Source organism: Periophthalmus magnuspinnatus, chromosome 13, assembly GCF_009829125.3.
Source record: "Periophthalmus magnuspinnatus isolate fPerMag1 chromosome 13, fPerMag1.2.pri, whole genome shotgun sequence".
In the NCBI taxonomy this organism is placed as follows: Eukaryota; Metazoa; Chordata; class Actinopteri; order Gobiiformes; family Gobiidae; genus Periophthalmus; species Periophthalmus magnuspinnatus.
Window position 1 is genome coordinate 8,119,676 of NC_047138.1, and position 23,479 is coordinate 8,143,154.

General features: G+C 39.6%; 3 protein-coding genes across 3 annotated transcripts in view; all 3 read left to right on the forward strand.

The window, feature by feature from the left end:
* plch1 (phospholipase C, eta 1) overlaps positions 1 to 16,188 on the forward strand; it is a 37,940-nt gene extending 21,752 nt beyond the window's left edge. Inside the window, exons 9-25 of the mRNA XM_033976657.2 lie at positions 400 to 603; positions 680 to 800; positions 2,928 to 3,099; positions 4,757 to 4,864; positions 6,441 to 6,596; positions 7,136 to 7,198; positions 8,436 to 8,530; positions 10,532 to 10,629; positions 10,708 to 10,887; positions 11,221 to 11,328; positions 11,437 to 11,561; positions 11,647 to 11,731; positions 12,314 to 12,460; positions 12,890 to 12,969; positions 13,091 to 13,150; positions 13,893 to 14,298; positions 14,879 to 16,188. Of these exons, the coding sequence (XP_033832548.2) occupies positions 400 to 603; positions 680 to 800; positions 2,928 to 3,099; positions 4,757 to 4,864; positions 6,441 to 6,596; positions 7,136 to 7,198; positions 8,436 to 8,530; positions 10,532 to 10,629; positions 10,708 to 10,887; positions 11,221 to 11,328; positions 11,437 to 11,561; positions 11,647 to 11,731; positions 12,314 to 12,460; positions 12,890 to 12,969; positions 13,091 to 13,150; positions 13,893 to 14,298; positions 14,879 to 16,188 (3,518 nt within the window). The remainder of the gene's footprint in view (positions 1 to 399; positions 604 to 679; positions 801 to 2,927; positions 3,100 to 4,756; positions 4,865 to 6,440; positions 6,597 to 7,135; positions 7,199 to 8,435; positions 8,531 to 10,531; positions 10,630 to 10,707; positions 10,888 to 11,220; positions 11,329 to 11,436; positions 11,562 to 11,646; positions 11,732 to 12,313; positions 12,461 to 12,889; positions 12,970 to 13,090; positions 13,151 to 13,892; positions 14,299 to 14,878) is intronic.
* A 185-nt stretch (positions 16,189 to 16,373) lies between these two features.
* Positions 16,374 to 17,511, forward strand: LOC129456751 (1-phosphatidylinositol 4,5-bisphosphate phosphodiesterase eta-1-like). The gene is made up of 2 exons (XM_055226188.1): positions 16,374 to 16,429; positions 16,506 to 17,511. Exons 1-2 carry the CDS (start codon positions 16,374 to 16,376, stop codon positions 17,233 to 17,235), a joined length of 786 nt encoding a protein of 261 aa, XP_055082163.1. The 3' UTR covers positions 17,236 to 17,511.
* Positions 17,512 to 19,866: 2,355 nt separating this feature from the next.
* LOC117380576 (extracellular calcium-sensing receptor-like) lies at positions 19,867 to 22,857 on the forward strand. Its single transcript, XM_033977403.1, has 10 exons — positions 19,867 to 20,027; positions 20,139 to 20,220; positions 20,289 to 20,468; positions 20,545 to 20,733; positions 20,800 to 21,246; positions 21,317 to 21,526; positions 21,595 to 21,718; positions 21,813 to 22,006; positions 22,075 to 22,356; positions 22,435 to 22,857. Exons 1-10 carry the CDS (start codon positions 19,867 to 19,869, stop codon positions 22,855 to 22,857), a joined length of 2,292 nt encoding a protein of 763 aa, XP_033833294.1.
* Positions 22,858 to 23,479: the final 622 nt, after the last annotated feature.

The window sequence follows — 23,479 nt, forward strand, 5'->3', positions numbered from 1 at the left end:
CTAACGCTGTGCTTTTTGGGTTAACTTTGCTTGTGTCAGTGCAGGACACCTGCCCCCAAAGGCTACAGTCTGACAGCCACATACAAACAGATTTTTATAAACATCTTTGAAGTTTACCCACCAAAATGTCAGTTATTACATGTACTCTGATCCTGTATTTTTCTTTCATATGTAATTTCACAATCGTTTATTTCCTGCACATCTCCTGTTTCCTTTTTTTGTCCTGACTCTTAATAATAAGAAAGACTTTGGTCTTCTTAACCTTTTACTCTGTTCCACCTCAAATGCTGATTTTGCCAGAGGCAGAGTAGCTTCAAAACACACCACCTGTCAGTCCCATCCAGCAGCTAGTTATTGTGATGTCTGCATTTTGCTCAAAAACGTTGTTGTATTTTTCAGGATTTACAAGTTTCATGCGCAGCCCAACATGTGACATTTTCAACCCTTTGCACAATGAGGTGAACCAGGATATGGAGCAGCCTCTCTGTAACTATTTCATTGCCTCCTCCCACAACACGTACCTGACCGGGGACCAGCTCCTGTCGCACTCAAAGACCGACATGTATGCCTGGGTCCTACAGTCTGGTTGCCGCTGTGTAGAAGGTACACTCTTGTATTGAAAAACAAAAATGTTTCTATGGTTGTGAAGATGTTGTTTATTGATGTTTGTTTTGCATAGTGGACTGTTGGGATGGTCCTGATGGAGAACCAATGGTCCAACATGGCTACACTCTCACGTCAAAGATCCCCTTCAAGTCTGTCATTGAAACCATCAATAAGCACGCCTTTGTGAACAACCAGTAAGTGAACAATTTTTCACATTTTTTTTAACCTAGCCTCAAAATCTTATCTTATTATGATATGCGGGACTTCATCATGTGAGGTTAATTTTAAGGCATATTTTAATAATCCCTCATTTGCTGCATTTGACCCATCGTTCAGGGCAACATGTCAGGAACAGTAAGCCTCTGCAGTGCGAGGTCTGACTATTTGCTGATAGCATTATGCCAAATGACAGGTGGTGTACATCACAGATTATCTTTTCATCGTGTAAGTGTATGAGCTGTTTTAACAGCCAAATTGTAATGGGTAGATAACTGGGTCAGGGCCAAAACTGGTGCTCATGTGAGCTGAGGTCCAGGCAGTGGTTTAGGTAGGTGCTCATAAATCATAAATAGTTTAAAAATCAGATCTGTGTCACTTGCCTATATGTAACCTGTTTGTTCTCTCCCATAAATAAGTGAGTACAATGTTTTAACGCTGTGAATCCTGGCAGTAATTACTCTCCCATCTGCTTCCTGTGTTTCCCTAAGGAGTCCCTGTTTGTCTCTGCTGAGGCCAACAATACCCAAACAAAGTATTCTGCAGCCACACTGGCTTAATTTAGCATCCATCGTTTCTTATATTTGCTGTTGCTTTGGTGAATAGTCACTGTACTTTCAATGTTTGAACAAACCACTCTCTGAATCTTTAACAAATCTTAAGGTGGTGCTTCTGAAATATCTTAGATGTTGATGATAGCCAGTGCATAGCCACCAAACAACCTTCTTTGAACTTGATTGAGTTTAATAGAGATTGTCTTAATACCAATACTATTTAGTATCAAATGTTAGAAATTATTGTATATAGACCCTTAACAAGCATTGCATGCAAACAGTCATGGTTTTGGCATGGAAATGGAAATAAATAACCAGAACAATGTTTTTATTGTCGTATTAAAAACAAATAACATAGCTTTCAATATAAATTTCCTGAACATAAACCACATAGAACTCTGCTCCAAACCACATGCTTTTACTTACAGAGGATTAATTCTAGACTCAATCATATCATTGACGATTAGAATTGACTAAATCACAAATCTCTAATTGAAATGTTGTAATAAAAAGGCAGTATGTAATGAGAGCAGCTGCGTTCTCATAACTAATAAAATTATAGTTCAGTAAGTAAATATTCAAGTTCTCTAATTAAGAGATACCTGTGTATTCCCAGCTGCAGGTTGATGAACCATTTGGAATAGCAGTGTGTGCTGAATAACAGATTGAGTTAAAGCCCTATCCTACTCCGGCTGCTTCATATTTTATCAGTAGCACCACCTGTTAATGTGATTAATAGCCTGAGGATGATATCGAATAGACAGGACATGCACATTGCCAGTCTCACGTCACAGGGATCACTTGGCTCTCCTGGAACCTGCCACTGTCTGATTTTGGATGTGGCAAAAGCAAAAAGGACTTTCCACTCGAGAGTTTGTGTGAGCGTGGATCAGAGGCTGCGTCCCCTGAGGCAAAGCTGTCAGTCTGACAAACCTGACATTTGAGCTGTATTTCACTGTGGCCACAGGTCATTTCACTGTTTCTGGATGCAATCGCACACACAAAATCATGATTGCACACTAGTCGTAAACACACACTATTACAAGCAACTTGTAGTACTATTGCTGTGTTCATTTACCATGCTCTACTTAATATAAAGGTTAAAAGTGATGTTTAGATTGTAGTGCCTTGTAATGGTTAGCTGAAATAAACATACATGCAATAAAACAGGTAGTAAACAGGTAGAATATGTCATTTGGGTTTATGTTTTCAGCTCAACACCTCCATCTTTATTCATCTGTTAAATTAAGGGCATAAAGATTATGAATTAGCAGTTATTGCTCAACTCAATTTCATGTATTAACGGATATCCACCAGGCATAACAGTATTACTGCTGACAGGTAAAGTTAATTATTGCAACAGTGTCATATTTAATGTTGTGATATTAGGATGCACTTGTAATATTTCATCCTGGGCATTGATAATCTTTATGGACAAAAGTGTAATGTCTATAGGGCATCTCATAACCTGCAGACCCTGTGATCCTGTTATGCAGTTGGTCCATTTACCATGGGCCCAATTCTTATTAAGTATTATTTTCTCTCTTTCAGGTTTCCAGTAATCCTGTCCATAGAGAACCACTGTAATATCCAGCAACAGAAGAAAATCGCCCAGTACCTGCGAGAAATCTTTGGAGATAAATTAGACATTGGACATGCATTGACAGGAGACTCCAGGACGTTACCCAGTCCTCAAAGTCTTCTGGGCAAGATACTCATTAAAGTAAGTCATGAGCTTGTGAGACAGATGGAAGCTGGCTTTTGTTTTAAGTCCATCCATGAATTCCTGTTTGATGCACCAGCACTCTTAAATAAGCCATTTTGCACACACGCCTACCACTTCTGCGTGTCAGAAGAGAGGAAAGAAGTGCCCATTATCTTTGTACTTATTTTTACATTACAAGCATTGCTGCTCTGGAAGTGCAGCAGGCAGCTAATTATTTTCCATAAACAGAGAAGATAAGAGAGAGGAATGAGGGGAGACATACTGGTCCATCACAATTATATAGGTGAAAGGCGGACACATGGTATGTAAGTAAAAATGCAATTCTAGCCTGCAAAGCTATGATTAATACTTTACAAAATTATAGCACGGTATCTCCTGATAACAACCTATAATGTGGAATGGGAAAAAGAACTGTGCCTCAAGTGGTGACATTCTAAATGACAAGTAACAGCTAAGCCTGTTATTTTAAGTGCTGGAATTAAATGAGCTCATAAGAGTATTATGAATGTAATATTGTAAATCTGACATAGAACCTTTAGAATGAATAAAATCCGGTACATAATCCTTTTCTAATTGCACTCATTTAAATAATTTGCACATTTCTGAAATGCAGCTTGCATTTATTAGGCATAATGGGTGATAAATAATGTAGCATCTATTGTATAAAACATTATAACAAGGAGCACGCAGATTGTGGGCTCAGTCCTCGGTCACACCATTATAATTGTTCCAGAAATATGTTCTCCCTGTGTTACCATTAGTTCTCTTTCAGTACTCTGGCTTCTAAAAAGCACATGTCTTAAGTGAATTGGTGAGTCTACATTTCCTTTAGTGAATTCATTTTGAGATAATTGGTTTGTCTGTTTATGTCTCTGTGTCAGCCTGGCAGACTGGGTGTCTACCAGCTTATGGCCCACTGTTACTGATATTGTATTAAAAAAAAGCTAAATTGAATTTGAGTGCTTTAGATATCTACTATTCTCATAAATCTCCAACTGTTCAGTTCTAACCTATGGACGTTCTATGACATCATGCTTTTATTACATCAACTGAATACACTATAGACCTGTGTCCAGACTCACCAAGGAATCTATTCATCCAACAAGCCAAGTAAAAAGGAGAGATGGACACTGCAGATTATCAATGTCCAAGAACACAATACCATGTTTTGGAATCAGAACAAACCACTCCTGGCCTGGTGTCTGTAAAAGTAAAAGGGCAATATTGATTTTCTATGAAGCCCCTCTGCTCCTCTAACCTCCCTCCTCCTGGCCTCATCGTTTCACCTCTCTCCGTCCCCCAGTGCCGCCACAGCCCAAAGAGTCACTAGACAATAAAGAGAAACGCATAAAGCTTTGTGGTGCTTGCCGACAGACAGAGGATAAGACCAGGCTGATTTTTTTGGAGAGACCAGCTAAGAATATTTGTACTCCACCCTCCCACACAGTAGCTTAGTGAAGGCGTCCCCGACATGACTGTTTGTGTGTATAACTGATCATTAATACAATAAAAAACATCAGGGAGGAAAGTGAGGCATGATGTCTCTATGCATATGTCTGCTGTTTTATGTCACTTCCTAAATTGTTTCTTCTGAATCCTTTGCGGGTGTAAAGAAATAACATTACGTTTGATTGTCCTTTCTCTTTCTTACCAGGGGAAGAGGCTGCCTGCCTATTTGTCTGCTGATGTAGAGGAGGGGGAAGTGTCCGACGACGACAGCGCAGATGAAATTGAGGACGACTTCAAGCTCAAGAGCACAAATGTGAGCGAGAGAGGCATGGCCCTAGGAGTGTTATTGAACAGAATTCTCAAATGAATCACCAGGAATAGACTGTCAGGAAATGAAGCCCAAACTATAATTCTGCAAGGGAAGGCAAAAAAAAACCTTTCACAAGCATGGACCTTTAAAATATATAAAATGCAGCATAAATACACTTGACAGCACACATGAAATATGTTTTGCCATTTTTGTAAGGCCATTCTTGCAAAATAGATTCCAAGCAAGATTTTGGTTTACATAAAGGTCAGGTAAAGCAAGACTAACAGCAAATAAGCCACCAGCATGCAATGGCTGACAAACTGTGCACTTCTGTATTTATCCAAGCCTAGGACCAATATGGATCAATATATATTTTAATGTTTTCTTTTATTGTTTAAATTGCATTACAAGGTTATAGGCCTACAATTGCAGACATATTATTCATATTTTGTTTCAAGTTCAACAGTCAAGTTCACTGTTTTTCATTTTCATTATGCTTATTGTATATGAGACTATATTCTTATGAACTGGGAAAACTCCAGGAGAGAGGAGGGAGAATGCTTTAGCTATTTTTATAGTCTATCTCATGCCCTTCTTGTTGCATTCAGCTAAGAAACGTGGTTAAAGTGATTTCCTATGGACCCAATAAAATCAAAGCAAACCAGCCATCCTTAATTACTGTTGTTGCTTCTTGTCCCACTGTGACTAGAACATGGGTTAAGGAAGTAACGATGCAAAGAGAGCATCACTGTAGAAATCCTAGTCAGATAAAAGGAAATTAGAATTCATGAAAAAAATGACCTTATACCTCTGATGGTGCTTTTCTTTGCTGGAGGGTTTAGCGTTGTGAAAACACAGCGGTTTGATCCCTGATGGTGCACAGTACATACTTTCATTCTTGAATATTCTGTTGAGGGCGTGAGACTGCAGATGCTGTTTTGGCTAATCAGTGCCATTTAAACAGCTGAATGGCAGGGTTCCTCTGAGGTTGCTGCAGTCTATTGAATCAGTCACAGCTTCGGCCCTGTGTGCATTGGCTTTCACAGCAGTAGACATGACAGATGCATAGCACAATGATGGTGGTAGTACTGCGATGACTGGTGCTGCAGGGATGTGTGGGTGTGAGTAGTTATATATGTAATGGAAAGGATGTATCAGGAAAAACTATAACTTGTATAACTTTGTACAATGGAATTTTTCACAGTGGGATTCATACGTATATATATGGTATGATCAGTAATGATAATATTGAATTTGGATCATTCTTATACTCTTCTTATACTTATACTTCATAGTAATCTAAAAGAAGCAGAATATCACCTGACATTTTGATACTTGAGGTTATTTTATGAAGCGCTCTTTACTGCCACCATCTGCTCCAGCTCCATTGGTGTGTGCTAGAAAGCAGCACTTAATATACTTTCGTAAGTTTGTTAAACTCATCGACCCATTTTTAACTGCAGTTTGGACCCTCAGGAACGAACTGCTCCATAATCTCTCGTCTGTGAATGGTCCATCCACTTTGTTTTAATGACTTCATTAAGTCTAGCTGCTTATTCACACAGTTTTTTTCTGACAGGGCAATGGACATCACCAAGTGGAGTCTCACATCAGGAAGAAGCTGGACTCTCTGCTCAAAGAGTCCAAGATTGGGGATAAAGAGGATTCGGACAGCTTCAGCATCAGAGCGTTACTGAGGGCCACACACCAGGGCCTGCAGAAAAATCTGCGCCAGGTATATATTGCAGATGTTAAGACTATTGATTACCTTACTCTCTCGTTTTAATTTAGCTCAATATATACTCTAAAAGCAAAGTGTTCTACCCTAAAAACATCCAAAATACAAGAGGAGAACCCAAAAATGTGCTATGTTACTTAATATTTAATTAGCCCGCTTGCTTCTTGTTCTATTTTTAGCAAATTCCTGACAGCCATTTTAAAGCTTTGGGACATTGGGGTTTCCTATTCCGTTTGTTGTCACTTGGCTTCTTGGTGGTTCCCTTTACCTCATTCTGTCTCAACCGATCCTCCTGCACTCATCATCCTACAGTATTTCTGCTCTATATCTCACATTCTTTTCACTTTCACATGGATTTTTTTTTTTTATTGGCTGCGCTCTGATGCAGCCCCTCTAGCCAACAACATAACACTTGCGTTTCTCTCATTGAGTTTCTATGAGATTTAAATGTGCTGTTTATTTGCATACAATCATCCTTAGACTCAGAAACACAAATGAAAGCAAACTTAAAAACAATGGCCCCTCTCTATCTCCAGGGATCCAAGGGTGTGTTGAAGAAATCTCAGAGCAGGTCTCTTATCACTACACTTAAACAAAAGGTACGTCAGGAACATGCATGCTATGTATTTTTTTGTTAACAGTTAGTAGTAGCGATATTGTATATGTTGTCAGTTTTATATATATATGTGTGTGTGTGTGTATTAAAAAAAAAAATATATATATATATATATATATATATATATATATATATATATATATATATATATATATATATTTATTTTTATTTTTTATTTACATAAAATTACATTTTTATTATGGACATCATTTGCCACTATAAGTGAGACAATGGAACACTGAATTTAATTATGATCTTACTACACCCTGTTACAAGAATTAAACAGCCTTCCTTATCTCCCAGTGCCACTCGTCTGATCAGTGCGGCGGCAGTAGCGCCTGAGCCTATCTCGCACTTACATATGCAGATGAACCATGTGAGGTCTTTATCCAGCTCCTGTGAAGCATGGATCTGTCCCTCTGAGAGCTGCAGATTATAGTTTAGGCCTCGGAGGGACACCATCTTCAAATCTATTAAACATTTGCTGTCTCTCTGCCAACCAACTTAGTCTACTCAATCAAGCTCTACCTGCTAAATATACAGCCTTATATTTTAAACCAGCATTAAGGTATTTGCATTGAGCCACATTTGATATACTGTTGAAGGCTGCTGACAGGGAACACCCCATAAGAGCTAGAGATGCTTTGGCTTAGTTGTTTAGCTCTCACAATTTATTATCTTATTTAGCAGAAATGTTTTGTTGCTATTTTAAAATGAGCATTTTCATACATTCAGTTTCAATCCACATTCTACCAAGCTTTTCATAGTCACCATTTTCTCTTCTCATTTGTATTTCTCTTCGCTGCCTACTTAGTACCTACTCCCACATGTGTAAATGTGAACATGCATGAGTGCATGTAATGTGTTGGCAAGTAGCCTAAACCATGTAATTATTGCAGCCCGCATACTCTTACAGCTCCTTTTCTACCAAACTGCTACTACACAACATTTGTTCAAAATACCACACTAGAACACACACATTCCCCAAGAGGTTCCATCCGCAGCCCTGCCCACCATTGAAATGCTCTGTGTGGGTAATTTCAACCATACTGAACACACTTTGCACTAAATGATATATTTATTCTAGCTTTGCCATTAATAACATATTTATTGCACATGTCCTACTTTGCATATCTGATGAAACAGACAAAAATAGACATCACCAGGCCTTTAGTGAATCTCTGTTTGACTGTTAACATGAATGTGTGTGCTCTGTCCAGAGGCACTCCAAATCCAGGCTGACCTGCCAAAGCGTGGACAAGGAGGATGAGTGTCAGGAGCGCTCAGGGAGGGACACTGGAGGACAATTCAACAGGTGACCTTTGACTCTTTTAGCATAACTGGAAGTTTGACATAAAATTTTCAGAAACACTTGAACCCCATGGGGAAAGTTGTCCCCTGCACCCATCTTCCAATGCAGCTGGGACAACCTGTCAGGAGCAGTGACTGACTACGGTGCAACGTGTGGGGACACGTCTCCAGGACTACCAAGGCTGGAAGATTTTGCCTGTTGTGCATTATTTTAGGTTTTAGTTTTAATCAATCATAACATTAAAACATTAAAAGAACTAAAAAAAAACAAAAACAAACAACTAATGGAGAAGTTGTTTTATACTATGCACAACATTTGTAATCAAAGGCAATACTATTCAATATTAGGGCCACAAATTAATTTAAACCTAATGTTACAGGTTATTTTATTGAATAAATAATGCAAAATAGAATGTGAAAATGTGTCTATTTACAGTATGACATTTGCTCTTACAATGCATGGTTTAGCCTTAAATACACGCAGCAGAAGTGGCTACAGTGGTTATACTGTTCTGGGGAAAAAAAACCAACAACAAACAAACAAAAATAGCAACTAAAATGCAAACTAGCCTTATATAGACCAGGGGTTCCGCTCTAAACAAGAGGCAGGTGCACACGACTCTAGGCCTCGCTATGAAGCCGACTGTATTTAATATTGCACATCTAACATTCCCCAACACATTTAGCCCATCACCTTCAGGACACTGCTATTAACTATCAAACATGTGCAGGAAAAACGTCAAACCTAAAACTGCATGAATAAGAACCGTTCATTTAGTCATCTAGTTTTGTTTGTGACAAATAAAACACAGTCCAGTAAACTCAACGAACGCAGCTGGATGCGGAAGATACTGCGTTCTCCCTCCTGGAGATATACGCTCCAGGGCGGGGAGGCAGAGCGCTCCGGGCAGTGGAGACACGCCTCGAGCCGGGCAGGCAGATCTCACCGCCCCGCGGTGATAGCTAGGGAGGAAGAGCGTGCCGGACAGGTGTGCGGTGAGGGCCGATGCGGGGGCACACGCGTGAAACCTCGGGCTTGGAGCAGAAAAGCTTCTGCTCAGATGTGGAGCGTGTCCCTCGAGCCGCAGGCTCTGATCCTGTGGAATGTTTATGAGCGCTTACGTTCAACGCAAAAGTCTTTGCTCTTGTGTTTAAGGGCACTTGTCACACAAGACAGATGCGCACAGCATGAAATGCACTGCAAATTAAAATAAATTCATGGCGCAATGGGAGAAAGGAGCTCTGATTGACAGAGCGCAAAGAGTAGAGCCAGTGTTCAAGACCTCCATATACGCAAAGACCTTGTAATGACCTGCGCTCATCTGCGCCTATGTCCAAGTCGGTGCGCATTTTGTACGTTAGGAGTGATTGGGCCCCTCGTGTTAATTTGATAAGATTCTGATTATTTGGATCTTCTAGGCCTACCCAAAAGCTTTAAAAGTGATGCACGTGCTTTGGTATAATTACAGATATTCCAACTATTATATGATATGTGTTCAGGGTCAACAAACACATTAAGCGTGTCACAGCAGGGGCCACGCAACTAGTCATCAAAACTCTCAGGGGGCACGCCACTACAAAAAGTTTGGGTACCACTGATGTAGACTACAGATCAGCGTACTATGTCACATCACCGTTAAAACTGAAAGAGCTTTTTGCAAAAGATCTGTTTATACATATTTCCCTGATGCCATATTCATATATGCATGTCTAAAGCATTTGTTTGCATCTCAATGTCGCTGTGACTGACTCCGGATAACTCTGTATATGCATGTTTAGTTTACATATGAGCTCCACTCTTCTGCATGCACACTGACGCCTGTTATGCTTTTGCTTTTATGCTCATTCCTGTGGTTTTCCAGCTGTCTTGTTGATGGGCAGTGTCCCCTGTCGTCTGTTGCAGCTCTAAGTCTTTAAGCAATATGTGTGTGTGTGTTTATGCATCCATCTTACTTACCATAGTTTTACATGTTCTCTGCCTCTCTTGTTGCCTCTGGAGGTATAGATATGGAAGAAAAAGGAAGACCATGAAACTCAGCCGAGATCTCTCCAACCTCGTGGTGTTTACTAACTCTGTAGCATCTCAGGAGTGTCTAAATGAAGGTCTAACATAAGCACATTATACTTTTAAATATATCTGTGGTAATCTCAACATTTAATCTCAGAAATGTTTGACTACAGGTACACCTGGTGATGTCCTCTCCTTCAGTGAGACCAGAGCTCAGTCTCTCGTAAACCACAAAACAGAACAGTTTCTGACATTTAACCAAAGGCAACTGTCCCGCATTTATCCATCGGCCTATCGGATTGACTCGTCCAACTTCAACCCTCAGTTCTACTGGAATGTGGGCTGTCAGCTGGGTAAAGCACATGCCCTCCTCTTTTACTGCCACACCTTTTATTACAGTCATATCCTTGTTTGAAGTCAAATTTCCATTCATTTAAACAGATAAGATCCAGACAATATAAAATGCAAAGACAAAAAACATTTATAGACATAATTTGACAGTAGGTTCATCAATAATGTTCATTTTAAAGTTGAAGCAACATGATATAATCTTTTCCGTGTTAGAAACAACTAAAAACATGACAGCTGTGCTGTTATTTAGCTGTTTTATATAAAATATTTAACTGAGGTTAGTTTGGACTGACTGATGTATTATTCAAATGTATTTTCTGAATTCTCACCCACAGTGGCCCTAAACTACCAGACAGAGGGAAGGATGATGCAGCTTAATCGAGCCAAATTTATGGTCAATGGAGGCAGTGGTTATGTTCTTAAGCCTCCACCTATGTGCAAAGGTTCACATTTTATACATTTATTCTAGTATTTGTAAAACCTCTAATACTAAAACACACTAAAATGTTTTTTGTTTTTTTTTTGTTTTGTTTTGTTTTTTATACATCCAGGCTCTTTTAATCCTTTCAGTGAAGATCCACTCCCAGCATGCCCCAAAAAGCAGCTCATACTGAAGGTCATAAGTGGACAGCAGTTGCCCAAACCCCCAGACTCCATGCTGGGGGACAGAGGAGAGGTACACACTTAAATAATTGAAATGTGTGCATTATATCTGCAGCCTACAGCGCTTCTCTCTAACTTAACTGTTTATTTTTTTCCAGATTATTGATCCATTTGTTGAAGTGGAAATCATTGGTCTTCCAGTAGATTGCTGCAAGGAACAAACACGTGTAGTGGATGACAATGGTAAGATGATCTAATGCCCTATGAAAGTGAGAAAAGTTGTCTGATGTTGATTAACTGTTTAAGTCTCATTTACTTCAATTGAATTAAACGAGGAAGACAATATGTAAAGATCAGACAAAGACAAAAAAGATAAGCCTTAATCACAAGAAAGTATTTCATTTGTTACCATTTTCACTATATAATGCTACATTTTAAAATAAGTGTGAGGCATTCCCATTGACAGTGTCCATTGTTTAAATATTCTCTAGTGAGATAAATGTTGGGAAAAACTCAGCTTTTCAATAATTTTATCCTGGCTAACTTATAATTTTATTTTAACAGTAAAAGCATTTCTATTTGAGATTATTTTGTCAGAGAAATTGGTTAAAGCAGTAGAGTAGAGGCGTGTGACATGTGTCTGATGAGGATAACTCGTGGGGTGGGAGGGATGAGGTTATTGAGCGCTCCAAGCTCTATGTTATTATTGGAGAGTAATGTGCAGCGTAATTAGAAAAATACATCACTTGTCATTTCACTTAGGCCTCTATTTGTAAACCCAATGTCTTTCATTTGAACAGAAATCTAATTTTCTGTCTGCATCAGGTTTTAACCCCGTATGGGAGGAGACACTGTCCTTTACGCTGCACATGCCGGAGATGGCTCTAGTGCGTTTCCTGGTATGGGATCATGACCCCATTGGCCGAGACTTCATTGGACAACGGACTGTGGCTTTCAGCAGCTTAATGCCAGGTTTGAAACTTTTTATCACGTTAGTTTTGCTGTATAATTGTGGTGTCTGGACCACAGTCTAACCAAGCCATTATTGAGATATGTTTACTTTTATTACAAAAACATTACAGTATTCTATGATTATGTGTTGCAATATACTGTGGCCACTCTTATTGCATGTCATATATTGACTGGCAGCCATCCTTGTACATCACTCTCCTCATCTCTTGAGTCTGCTAAAGTGCCACACTTTGTAGTATTCAGTAGCTTGTGATGTGTTTGATTTGCATAGCCATATGACCCGTGGCTTTGCAGGTTATTTCTGTTGCCTTCATCCTTCACATTTGGCCATGAACTCCTGATGCCCTTTCTTCGGGCAAATTATGTGGCAGCTGGGATTGTTGCTCTGACTTACTGTCGTGCTCACACTGTTTCCTCTGTCCTCAACAGGCTATCGGCACGTTTACCTAGAGGGTCTGACGGAGGCTTCCATCTTTGTGCATGTGTTAGTGCATGATGTTTACGGCAAGGTAAGTGCAGCAGTGTGCTTGTATTTATTATTTTACCTGTATATAGTATAGATATTTTTAAATGAATTAACATAAAACACCAATGCGATTATTGAGGTGGACCCAATCCTTTGTTTTTTAGTGGAGCCCCCTAATCCTGAATCCAAGCTTTACCATAATGCACTTTCTAGGAACACACAAGGTACAAGGGTCTCTGTGCTGCTGCATGAAGCACTAATGCATGTGTTTGGGCGCGTGCTATGTCTGAAGCTGTTTTGATGACATAGTTTTGTATGACATTTTATCACAAATATGTATAGGAGTGTATGTTTTAATTTGTTTGAGTTGTTTTCAGTGCTGTTACAATCTTTAAATGCAGCCATGGTGTGTATTTGCCATTTTGAGAAACAACAGTGCCATCTACTGTTGATTTATATTAACGCATGAAAATCATTTGCGTGCATGCAAATGCATTGCTTCCCACCCAAAAAACTTTCAAAAACACATACATGCCAAAAACATTCTATAAACTTATTTTAATAGTTCAATACTTTTCTCTTTGAACTACTGAAATAATTTTTTCAACACTTATTATTTGTCAGTGTTTGTAGATGCTTTGTTTGTAGATTCACTGATTCACAGGATTCTACCTCACACAGATGAATGCTGTTGTTGTGTCCTTGGGCAAGTCACTTAATCCACCTTGCCCTCAGTGTCTGTGTACACTGGTGTGTGAATGTGTGTGTGTGAATGGGTGAGTGGTTCCTTGTTGTAAAGCGCTTGGAGTGCCTTGAAGGTGAAAAAGCGCTGTATAAAAATGTGACCATTTACCATTGACATTGATTTTCGTGTGAACATTTCATAATTTAAATAGTTATATTGCACAGTAATACTAGAAGCATTAAAATTACATCATTTTAATTATATTGTTTCTACTCCATAAGGGAAATCAACTGCGTGGCATTCGGGGTTTCTTCAACCGTTCTTCCAAGTCCTCTGTGGACACAAACACCAGTGGCCTTCGGAAGCGCTCCATCAGTGATCATCTCCTGCGACGCACAGCCAGTGCTCCAGCCAAAGGCCGCAAGAAGACCAAGATGCCTCCATCTGAGTCTGTGGCCTCCATCTCTGATCAGAAGAATGGGACGGGCGGGGCAGCAGCGGCAGGGGAAGGAGGAGGGGAGCAGAGTACTTCGGGACAGGAGACAGGGATCGAGAGACGCTTCCAGCCTCGATCCCCCCTCATCCACAGGCCTATGTCCATGCCCTTGGACAGACTTTTACAAGGACAGTTATCTCTGTGCTCACCTGATGCAGAGCAGCAGGAGACAGGCTCAGACTCTGGCATTGGTAAGGATACAGTGACCCTGATCATTTTTTTTATATTTAGCATCATAAGACTGCATGCTGTTTGACCAAGGTAAATACATGGAAAACAAATGTGTTAAAACAGTAACTAAAACTGTTCTTTACTTCATCAGTATTGAAGTATACTCTAATTTTGAATAGGAATGTGTTGTTTTAAAGTGCTACTTTTTTTTTTTCTTTTCCTTGGTCTTTCTGAAACACATACTAAAACTAATCTAATCTTCATGAAATCTTAATCTGCCTTTTCTGTCCCATCTCCATTTTCTTTATAGTAGAACACTGATTAGGATTGTCCTTCAGGTAATCTTGAAAATGCATTGATTGATATTTTGTCCAGTCAGTGTATTCTGTGCAGCTGTCATTGGAAGTGATATTTCTGTCACTTGATCCCATTCATTTTCCTCAACTGATATTTGCAAAGTATACTCTGCATTTCAGCTTCCCTTTCACAGTACATGGCAATCCATCTGTCTTTGTATTGCTGACATCGTTTGTGGCATAATTTGTAATCTCTAATCTCAAGACTTGGTTATAATAGTCTTATGCTCTTTTCTGTCCATAGGAGGAGCCCTTTTTAGGCGTCCCAGGTCTTCTTCACTGGACATTCCCATTACACCAACCACTGAACTCACAATCTCTCTACCCTCCAAAGCAAGTGTCAGCCAAAATGAGCAACCAGTGGAGTCTTCATATCTTGTTATTGGTCGGGAGGAGGACCAGAAAGAAGCGGACTATGTGAATTATCAAGCAAATGACATTTCCCAAACCAGATCCAAAATGGCACAAACAAGAACTGAGTGCAGATTTTTGTCCAAACCTGAATCATTGTCACACAACACAACATTCACAGTTGTTCCTTCAGTTTCCTCAACTCCAACAGTTTCATCTGTGCAAACGGCCAATATGGATGCAAAATGCTCGAGATCTCTGCATGATAGCACCATTTCCAGATTAATTGATGCCGTGTCCCTGGATGATGACACGTGCGGTTCTATCTCCGCTCTGATTAGCCAGTTTGACAACACGGCAGACCAAAGGAAGCTCACACAGTCTAATTGCACCTTCTCCATTCACCACCAAACTACCTCCTTTCTCAAGTCACCTTTCAATACATCATCAACTCCCAACAATTCCCACAGAGAACACCATTTAAACTATTCTACACCTTTACCTTCGAACAATGCTAACATGCTACATCAGAAGGATCTATCCAGCCCCGAAACTGCAGATCTTGAGGAAGTATACACAATTCTGGATGAGGAAGTTCTGTTGCCTGTCTCTTCGCACAACCTTAACCAACAGATTTCAAGTAGGAATACCCCAGTACAAAGCCCCTCACTAACAACAGCTCTTAATAACTGGAATCGTGGCAAATACATTGAGGAGGCTGAGGAAAGCATTTATGAGGAAGTTGTTGATCCTCCAGAAAGAATACCACAAATTGACACACTTAGGTCAAATTCCCCCTTGAGCCCGCCTTTGCAGGACTGTTACAATTTCCCAACTCAAAATGAAGTGGAGATAAATGTTGATGAGGATCCACTGGATAGGATTATGGCTTCACCAAAATATGGCAGCCCCTGGAAAGAGCTCACAAGCCCCACCAAACGGCACGCTATCTACCAAAACAATGAATCACCCACCAACTGCTACGACCCTGTCAAATCATGCAGCGAGTGCCAACAACCAATAATGAATAAATCTCACTTGTCATCTTCACAATGTCCATCCCCAGTTAATAAATTTCCATTAGAGACCCACACACTACTATATGCAAACACCTCTAGACCTAATACATGTATCCCGCAACATCAAAATGGCTATCAAACCAATTCAGATGGCCGCTGCAGAAACCAGAAATTACACACATAATAAGGAATTAAACTTTAAATGCTAACAAGAGTCAAAATATGGCTAATCATGAAGAAGCATGGCAGTATAGAATTAGTTCTTCTGAAAATCTGACCAGGCAGTTGGCAGCATCCCCAAATAACTGCAGAGATAGCATTTCATCTCCTAGTTTTGTAAGTACACACACAAAACCACTTGTGGTACAAATGTATGTCACCCCCTCAACAGTCTCCCCCTGTTCTCACCGCCTATCTCCCATCAAGTAGGACAAATCAAACTTCACTATGTAGGAAACAAGCAATTTCCGGAAGCTAGATTTTCCTTGCAAACGAGCTTAGACTTCCTATTATACAACCAAGCCACAAAAATTCCACTCCCCCTAGTCAAGCCAAGTCTAAATCTTTAGGTGACTTGACTTCTGAGGACATCTCATGCAACTTCAAGGGGAAATATCACATCATCAGCCGTAGTTTTATCACTCCAAAACAAAATCGGACTGGCGTCAGAAATGCTGACCATTTACCAACGCAGTCAAGTGACCCACTAACAGAACAACTTCGCAAACTGGTCACTCTTGAAGGAGATGAGGGTGGTAGGAATGGACTAGACTCACCAAACCACCAGCAGAGAAATTCGCCATTGTTCCATCGTGAAACAAGTCCAATGAACGTTGATGAATCTCCGCCATTACTAACCCGTCGGTTGTCTTCTCGTAGCCAAAGCCGAGTGCGTAATATCAATAACCGTGCCCGTGAAAGGCAACAGGAGGCTTCAAGGGCGCGGGGAGGTGAACATCAAAACAGTGCTGCCACTAGTATAGGTGGTGTGGTCTTACGAAATAAAGGGTCTATGTTGAACCCACCAGCCAACCGACACTCCACCGGGTCGTACATAGCCGGTTACCTCAGTCAGATGGAGGACAGAGGGCTTCCTGAAGGAGCTTGTACATCTTTGCGTTATGGGAATGATCATTATAGGGATCGCTACTACACAGATGATACTCTGATACCACCTAGTACTGCAGAGTCTGTGTCTGAACCCGAGGTGTACTTTCTCCTTCGACTATAGGTTTTTAGACTAAATGTCTTCAATGTATGTAAGCTTTCTTCTTGGCCAAGCCAGAGGACAAGGTATTCAGTATAACTAAGCATCTCCAAGTTTCACTGTTTGAAATTGAGCCGTTTGTCTGTTTAGTAAATAATGGTAAATCTAAGTCTGATAATGTATTGTTAATATTTCTGCTAAATGTATAAATGTGCTTGGCACTCCCAAACTGATTGTACAGATCGGTCTCTGTGATTTACTGTCTAACATGTGTATATTGTTAATGAAGCAAAAAAAGAATGGGATGTTTGAAACAGAGAAAGAATGTCTTTCTTTGTGTCATATGAATGTGTAGTATAAAAAGAATGACACTCTTTTGTCCCCATATCATGAATCCAAATGTGAGGGATCAGAGACCCCTGTACTGACTAAAGTATTTTAAATTAGTGATTTCTGTAAAATGAAGGTAGGGAAATATGTGGCAACAGATGAAATGTTTTTGACCATGTAGATGTGAAACACTTCCAGTCTTCCTTCTCTTCCAGTGCTGTCAGGGTGTATTTTGTTGAGTCGAATATCCCTCATTGTTTAATTCAACAAGTTGTACATTTACATTTATTGTATGTTTGTGCATGTTACATGTGAACATGTCAAGCATGACTATGCACCACTTTTTACAGTATATGTTGCATTGCTGAATGACATTTGCACAATAACATTTGCATTGGATAAGAAAGAGGACTCTGGTGTAATACAGTACACACACCTCTGAGGTGGGTAAAGATGTGAAGATTAAAGGTTTTTTATTTTTATAATTGCTTTGATACAGACTTCAAACTAATTTCCTGTTGGTTATGGTCATTTCCTTTTCTAAATAAGGGTAATTGTGGGGACTGCAGTTAAACTGTATTTTTTTCTATTCTTTCAGTGTTCCACCATACTTTATTCTTTGTATTGCTGCTCATCAGAGGAGTGTGAGCAATTTCCTACCAATGCAATAAAACTTGAGTATTTGATTTCATTCTGTGTTTGATTTGGGTTATTGCACCTTATATGCTGGCCTTTAGGCTTCCTTAAAATAATAATAATAATAATAAATAATATATATAATTATATATATATAATTATATATATATATATATATATATATATATATATATATATATATATATATATATATATATATATATATATATATATATGAGCACAAAATTTGCTTCAACATTATTGCAAAGATGGTCATGCTTTTCTAATATTGCGTCCTAGATCTTTTCATACACAAGCACTATGCAGTGCTCTATAATAAGTGTAGAGTGATGAGCACATAGAAACACATGGCCATCCTGTCCCTCATGGAATCAGATGGATAATGGGATGTAATTGCTCATGAAATTACTTTAATAGAGACAGCAAATGACACACCTGTTGCTCAGGGCATTCTATTCCCCACACTCGCTCAGAATCACTAGTGTGCAGACAGTTTGAACCTTATGTTGCACATCCTTTTTATGATCACAACAATCTTTATGGGACATTAAAATGTAGAAACTTCAAGTAAATTGAAATAAAATGTAATATTCATGTAATTTTGACAATAATTATTATAGTTTATAGTTAATAGTTTATTTGTTGGGGACCATCTTATAAAAGACAGCTTTTGACTGTCAGGGAGCTGGTTCCACTGTTTGACAATTATAAATGACAGCAGCTTGTGCAAAGGCAGAGCATCTTTTGGGAATGACAGTTTTTATGAACAATGGACCAACACATCCAAGAAACTGTTTGCTCAGAATGGTAGAGCAATCTCCTTAACAATTTAATACCAAGTCAGTTTAGTCTAGTGAATATTTTTTATTTGTTTTCCAGTCTATATAATGGATATATCGTGCATGTTTTACATATGAAAATAATAAACACATTTTTTTTCCCCCTTTCAGTTGCCACCAACAATCCATCATCCCAACACAGACACACACCCAGCTTCACTGACAGACTCTAGGGGGGTGTCATTTTGGTGCTTGTGTCATCTGATGTTCAAAACATTTTGCCCTTTATAAAGACTTCTCTCTAATCTGGGTTAGTGCACTCAGTGCTAGGCTGGTGTGCACAGTCTTGACGTTATTAACTAGGAGATTTTATCTTTCAGTGAGGTACATGTGTGGTTATTTTCTTGTATTTAGTTGATCATTTTCTACAGTTGCATTATATTTACGGATTCATTTTTAGTCAGATATCAAGAAGAGGCATGTGTTGGATCCATGGACCTGACCAGAGCAAGCTGTTATCTGTTCTCCTGCTTCTGTGTGCAGCCAGTGGACAGAGCCTTGCAATACTGTGCTCACGTTATGACAACAAAAACCAAAGGGGGCTTTCTCTAAATGGGGACGTCATTATTGGCGGGCTCTTTAACCTGTTTTACATACCATCTTATCCTGGAATCCTGAATTTTACAACACAGCCGTACTATGAGCTTTGCAAGGGGTATGTTACCTAACAATTTATGTGTTGATCTGAAGTGTACTCTTATACCTGATCAGTAATAATTATTTGTGATGATCATTTAATTAGTCAATCAATTACTGGGCTGCCTTTATAATTGTATTTGCTTGTTGTAATGTCAGTTTGGACCCTGAGACCTTGAAATCTGTTTATGTAATGGCGTTTGCGGTGGAGGAGATCAATCGTAACAGAAGTCTTCTCCCAGGAGTGAAGCTTGGATACAGAATCCTGGGCAGCTGTAGCCGATACCCCTGGGCTCTGACAGATACAATTTCATTGATTAGTGGTAGCAGTCCCAAATGCCAATCAGAAAGCCCTGAAAAATGGGTGACTAGAGAGAATGAAGGTACTTATTGCTTTAATTTGATAATATGTTGTGTTGGGCTGTAAAATAATATATATTTTTTTTTTTGTTAAGAATTGCAAGTTGCACCTGTGATAATTGGCGCAGCTTCGTCAACCATAGGAATAATGTTGTCCAACATATTGACTGCTCTTTCAACTCCAATTGTAATGATTATGATAAACAATTGTCAAAGTTGCTTTTGTTGTTCTTTAACATAATATGTGTTTAACAGATTAGCCACCTTGCAAGTTGCCCCTGTCTAAGCGAAAGGGCAAAATACCCAAACTTTTTCCGAACAATCCCAAGTGATGTTTTTCAAAGTCATGCAATGGCAGAACTGGCCATACACTTCAAATGGTCCTGGGTCGGAGCAGTGATAGCAAACAATGATTATGGACACCTGTCGTTGCAGGTGACAACATAATAATATGCCTAAACTTGAATTTATATGTACAAATAGCTCTATATGTTTGGTCTGGATTTTCCAGGTGTTTCAGAAAGCGACTGAAGGTAAAGGCATCTGTGTAGATTTCATTGTTCCAGTCAAACGAGAAACTATTCAGAGTGATGCTGAAAGAGCAGCATTAACAATACAAGCTTCCACTGCTCGAGTGATTTTGATATTCTGTTGGTATACAGATGTGCGGGAAGTGTTTACACAACTGGTAAAAAGAAATGTAAGTACCCAGAAATAAATGTCCTGATTTGATCTTGCTTAGGAATATCATGTTTCTCTTCTTCAGATAACAGACAAACAATTTATCGCCAGTGAAGCTTGGAGCACAAGTGAGGACATTATTGAAAATGTCAATCTTTTAAAGGTGGCTAATGGTGTTCTTGGTGTGGCTATTCGCAGTGCAGAGATACCTGGATTTGAAAATTATGTTCGTAATTTACACCCATCCCAAAGGCCACATGATGAGTTTTTAAGAGAATACTGGGAACAGGTGTTTGGCTGTACTCCTCTGTCTTCATCCTCCTCTCCTTTTCCTCCCTGTAATGGGACAGAGTCCCTGTATGGGGTGCAGAATCACTTCACTGACATGTCCCAGTTAAGGGTCACAAATAATGTTTATCTGGCAGTTTATGCAGCAGCTCATGCCCTCCACAGCCTTCTGTCCTGCCCCAACACTGAGGCCTCTGCTGCAACAACCAACTGCTCCTCTCCTCAGAATGTCACATCTGCACAGGTAATGTCTATGTGTTGGTCATTTGTGGAGTTATGTTTGCAGTTTGTGACTCTTACATCTATGTGAAAAGGTTTTGCAGCACTTGAACAAAGTTAAAATCTCCACACCACATGGAGAATGGTTTCGCTTCCATGGGGCTGACATTCAACCCAAATTTGATTTGGTCAATTGGCAGAAGACTCCTGAAGGGTCACTCAGACTTGTTCTAATCGGACGAGTGGATGGCTTTGACATTGTTCTGAATGAAACAGCCATTCAGTGGACCACAGGATCAAGTCAAGTAAATCTGTTTACACTGAAATGCAAATATAGTTTGGCTCACACAGAACTAATTGTTTCATTCCTAAGGTCCCTGTGTCCGTGTGTACAGTGAGTTGTGAGCCTGGGACTCGAAAGGCCTTACGCAAAGGTGAACCTGTCTGCTGTTTTGACTGTATTCCCTGTGGGGATGGGGAAGTAAGCAACAAAACAGGTGTCATGTTATAACTAGTGTGATGTATTGATAGTATCACTGACCTAGTCCATTCATGACCATGATGATGACCATTCATTCTGTGTGCTCTCAGACGCTCTCCAGTGTGACCGTTGTCCACTTGAATTTTGGTCCAATCCTGCCCGAACGTCCTGTATCCCCCGACAGCTAGACTTCCTCGCCTTTAATGAAACTCTGGGCATCACTCTGACCACAGTGGCTGTGTCTGGAGCAGTAGTGACCACTGCAGTCTTTGTGGTGTTTCTTTATTACCGACAAACACCTATGGTACTAAAATATTTGTCTAGAGTTTGTATCAAGAAAGAGAAACTATATATTTGTTATTATTATTTCAGGTCCGAGCCAACAACAAAGAGCTGAGCTTCCTACTCCTCGTGTCCCTGAAACTGTGCTTCTTGTGCTCTTTGGTGTTCATTGGTCGACCGTCAGCCTGGTCCTGTCGCTTCCAGCAGGCCGCCTTTGGCATCAGCTTTGTGCTGTGTGTGTCCTGTCTTCTGGTTAAGACGTTGGTTGTTTTGGTAGCATTCCGCTCGGCACGACCAGGTTCAGAGAGTTTAATGAAGTGGTTTGGTCCTCACCAGCAAAGAGGGAGTGTAGGCTTCTTCACCACTATACAGGTGAGACATTGAGATACTGGTATTATTTGTGCCTTATTGAATTTTACTGAATCCCAACTCTTTTTTTCCTTTTTCCAGATCCTCATCTGTATTGTGTGGCTGTGTGTCAGTCCTCCAGAGCCTCACGTGGACCTGGGTGTGCAGGGGTCAAAGGTCACTCTGGAGTGTGCCATGGAGTCTGTGCTGGGCTTCTCTCTGGTCCTGGGATACATCGGGCTGCTGGCCTGCACATGCCTCCTCTTGGCTTTTCTGGCTCGAAAACTCCCAGACAACTTCAATGAGGCCAAACTTATCACTTTCAGCATGTTGATCTTCTGTGCTGTTTGGGTGGCCTTTGTCCCTGCCTATGTCAGCTCTCCTGGAAAATATGTGGTTGCAGTGGAGATTTTTGCAATTTTGGCCTCTAGTTATGGTTTACTTATTTGCATTTTTGCACCAAAATGTTATATTATTCTTTTGAGGCCTGAAGAAAACACCAAGAAACACATAATTGGAAGATGAGAAGCATAAAAATTGCAATATAATTGTATGAATAAAACCGTTTGCCATTATTGACTTGTTGTAATGCTCAATTTATCCACTAGATGGCAATAACATACCATGCATGAGGTCCACATGGCTCCATATCTGATTTTCTCACATGCTTTTCTGTCATTCTGTTGATGACTGTCAAATGTTTGTCATAATAACATTGATACAGAGCAGTTTCCTCATATTTTAATAATTTAAGTATAATTTACATTTAGTCAGTAAGATTTATTGGAGTAACCTTCTAATATAATTGTACTTCTGTGAGTATTCATACACCATACCACAACTACTCGAGTAACATATTTTACACTGTAACAATACATTTACTCGGGTAAAAGTTTTGGTCATGCTTCCTACTGTGACATAAATTTTATGTTGACAATATTATTTAAAGGTGCTATACAGTACCTGATTTTGACCATCTTCAAAACATTATTTTATTTATTTTATTTAACCTTTATTTTTTTTATTTGGTTGAGAACCAATTCTCATTTTCAACGATGACCTGGCCAAGAGGCAGAAATTTCAACATACAACAGAATAACATCCATACAGGCAAAGACAAGACAAAACAACAACACTAAGACAGTTC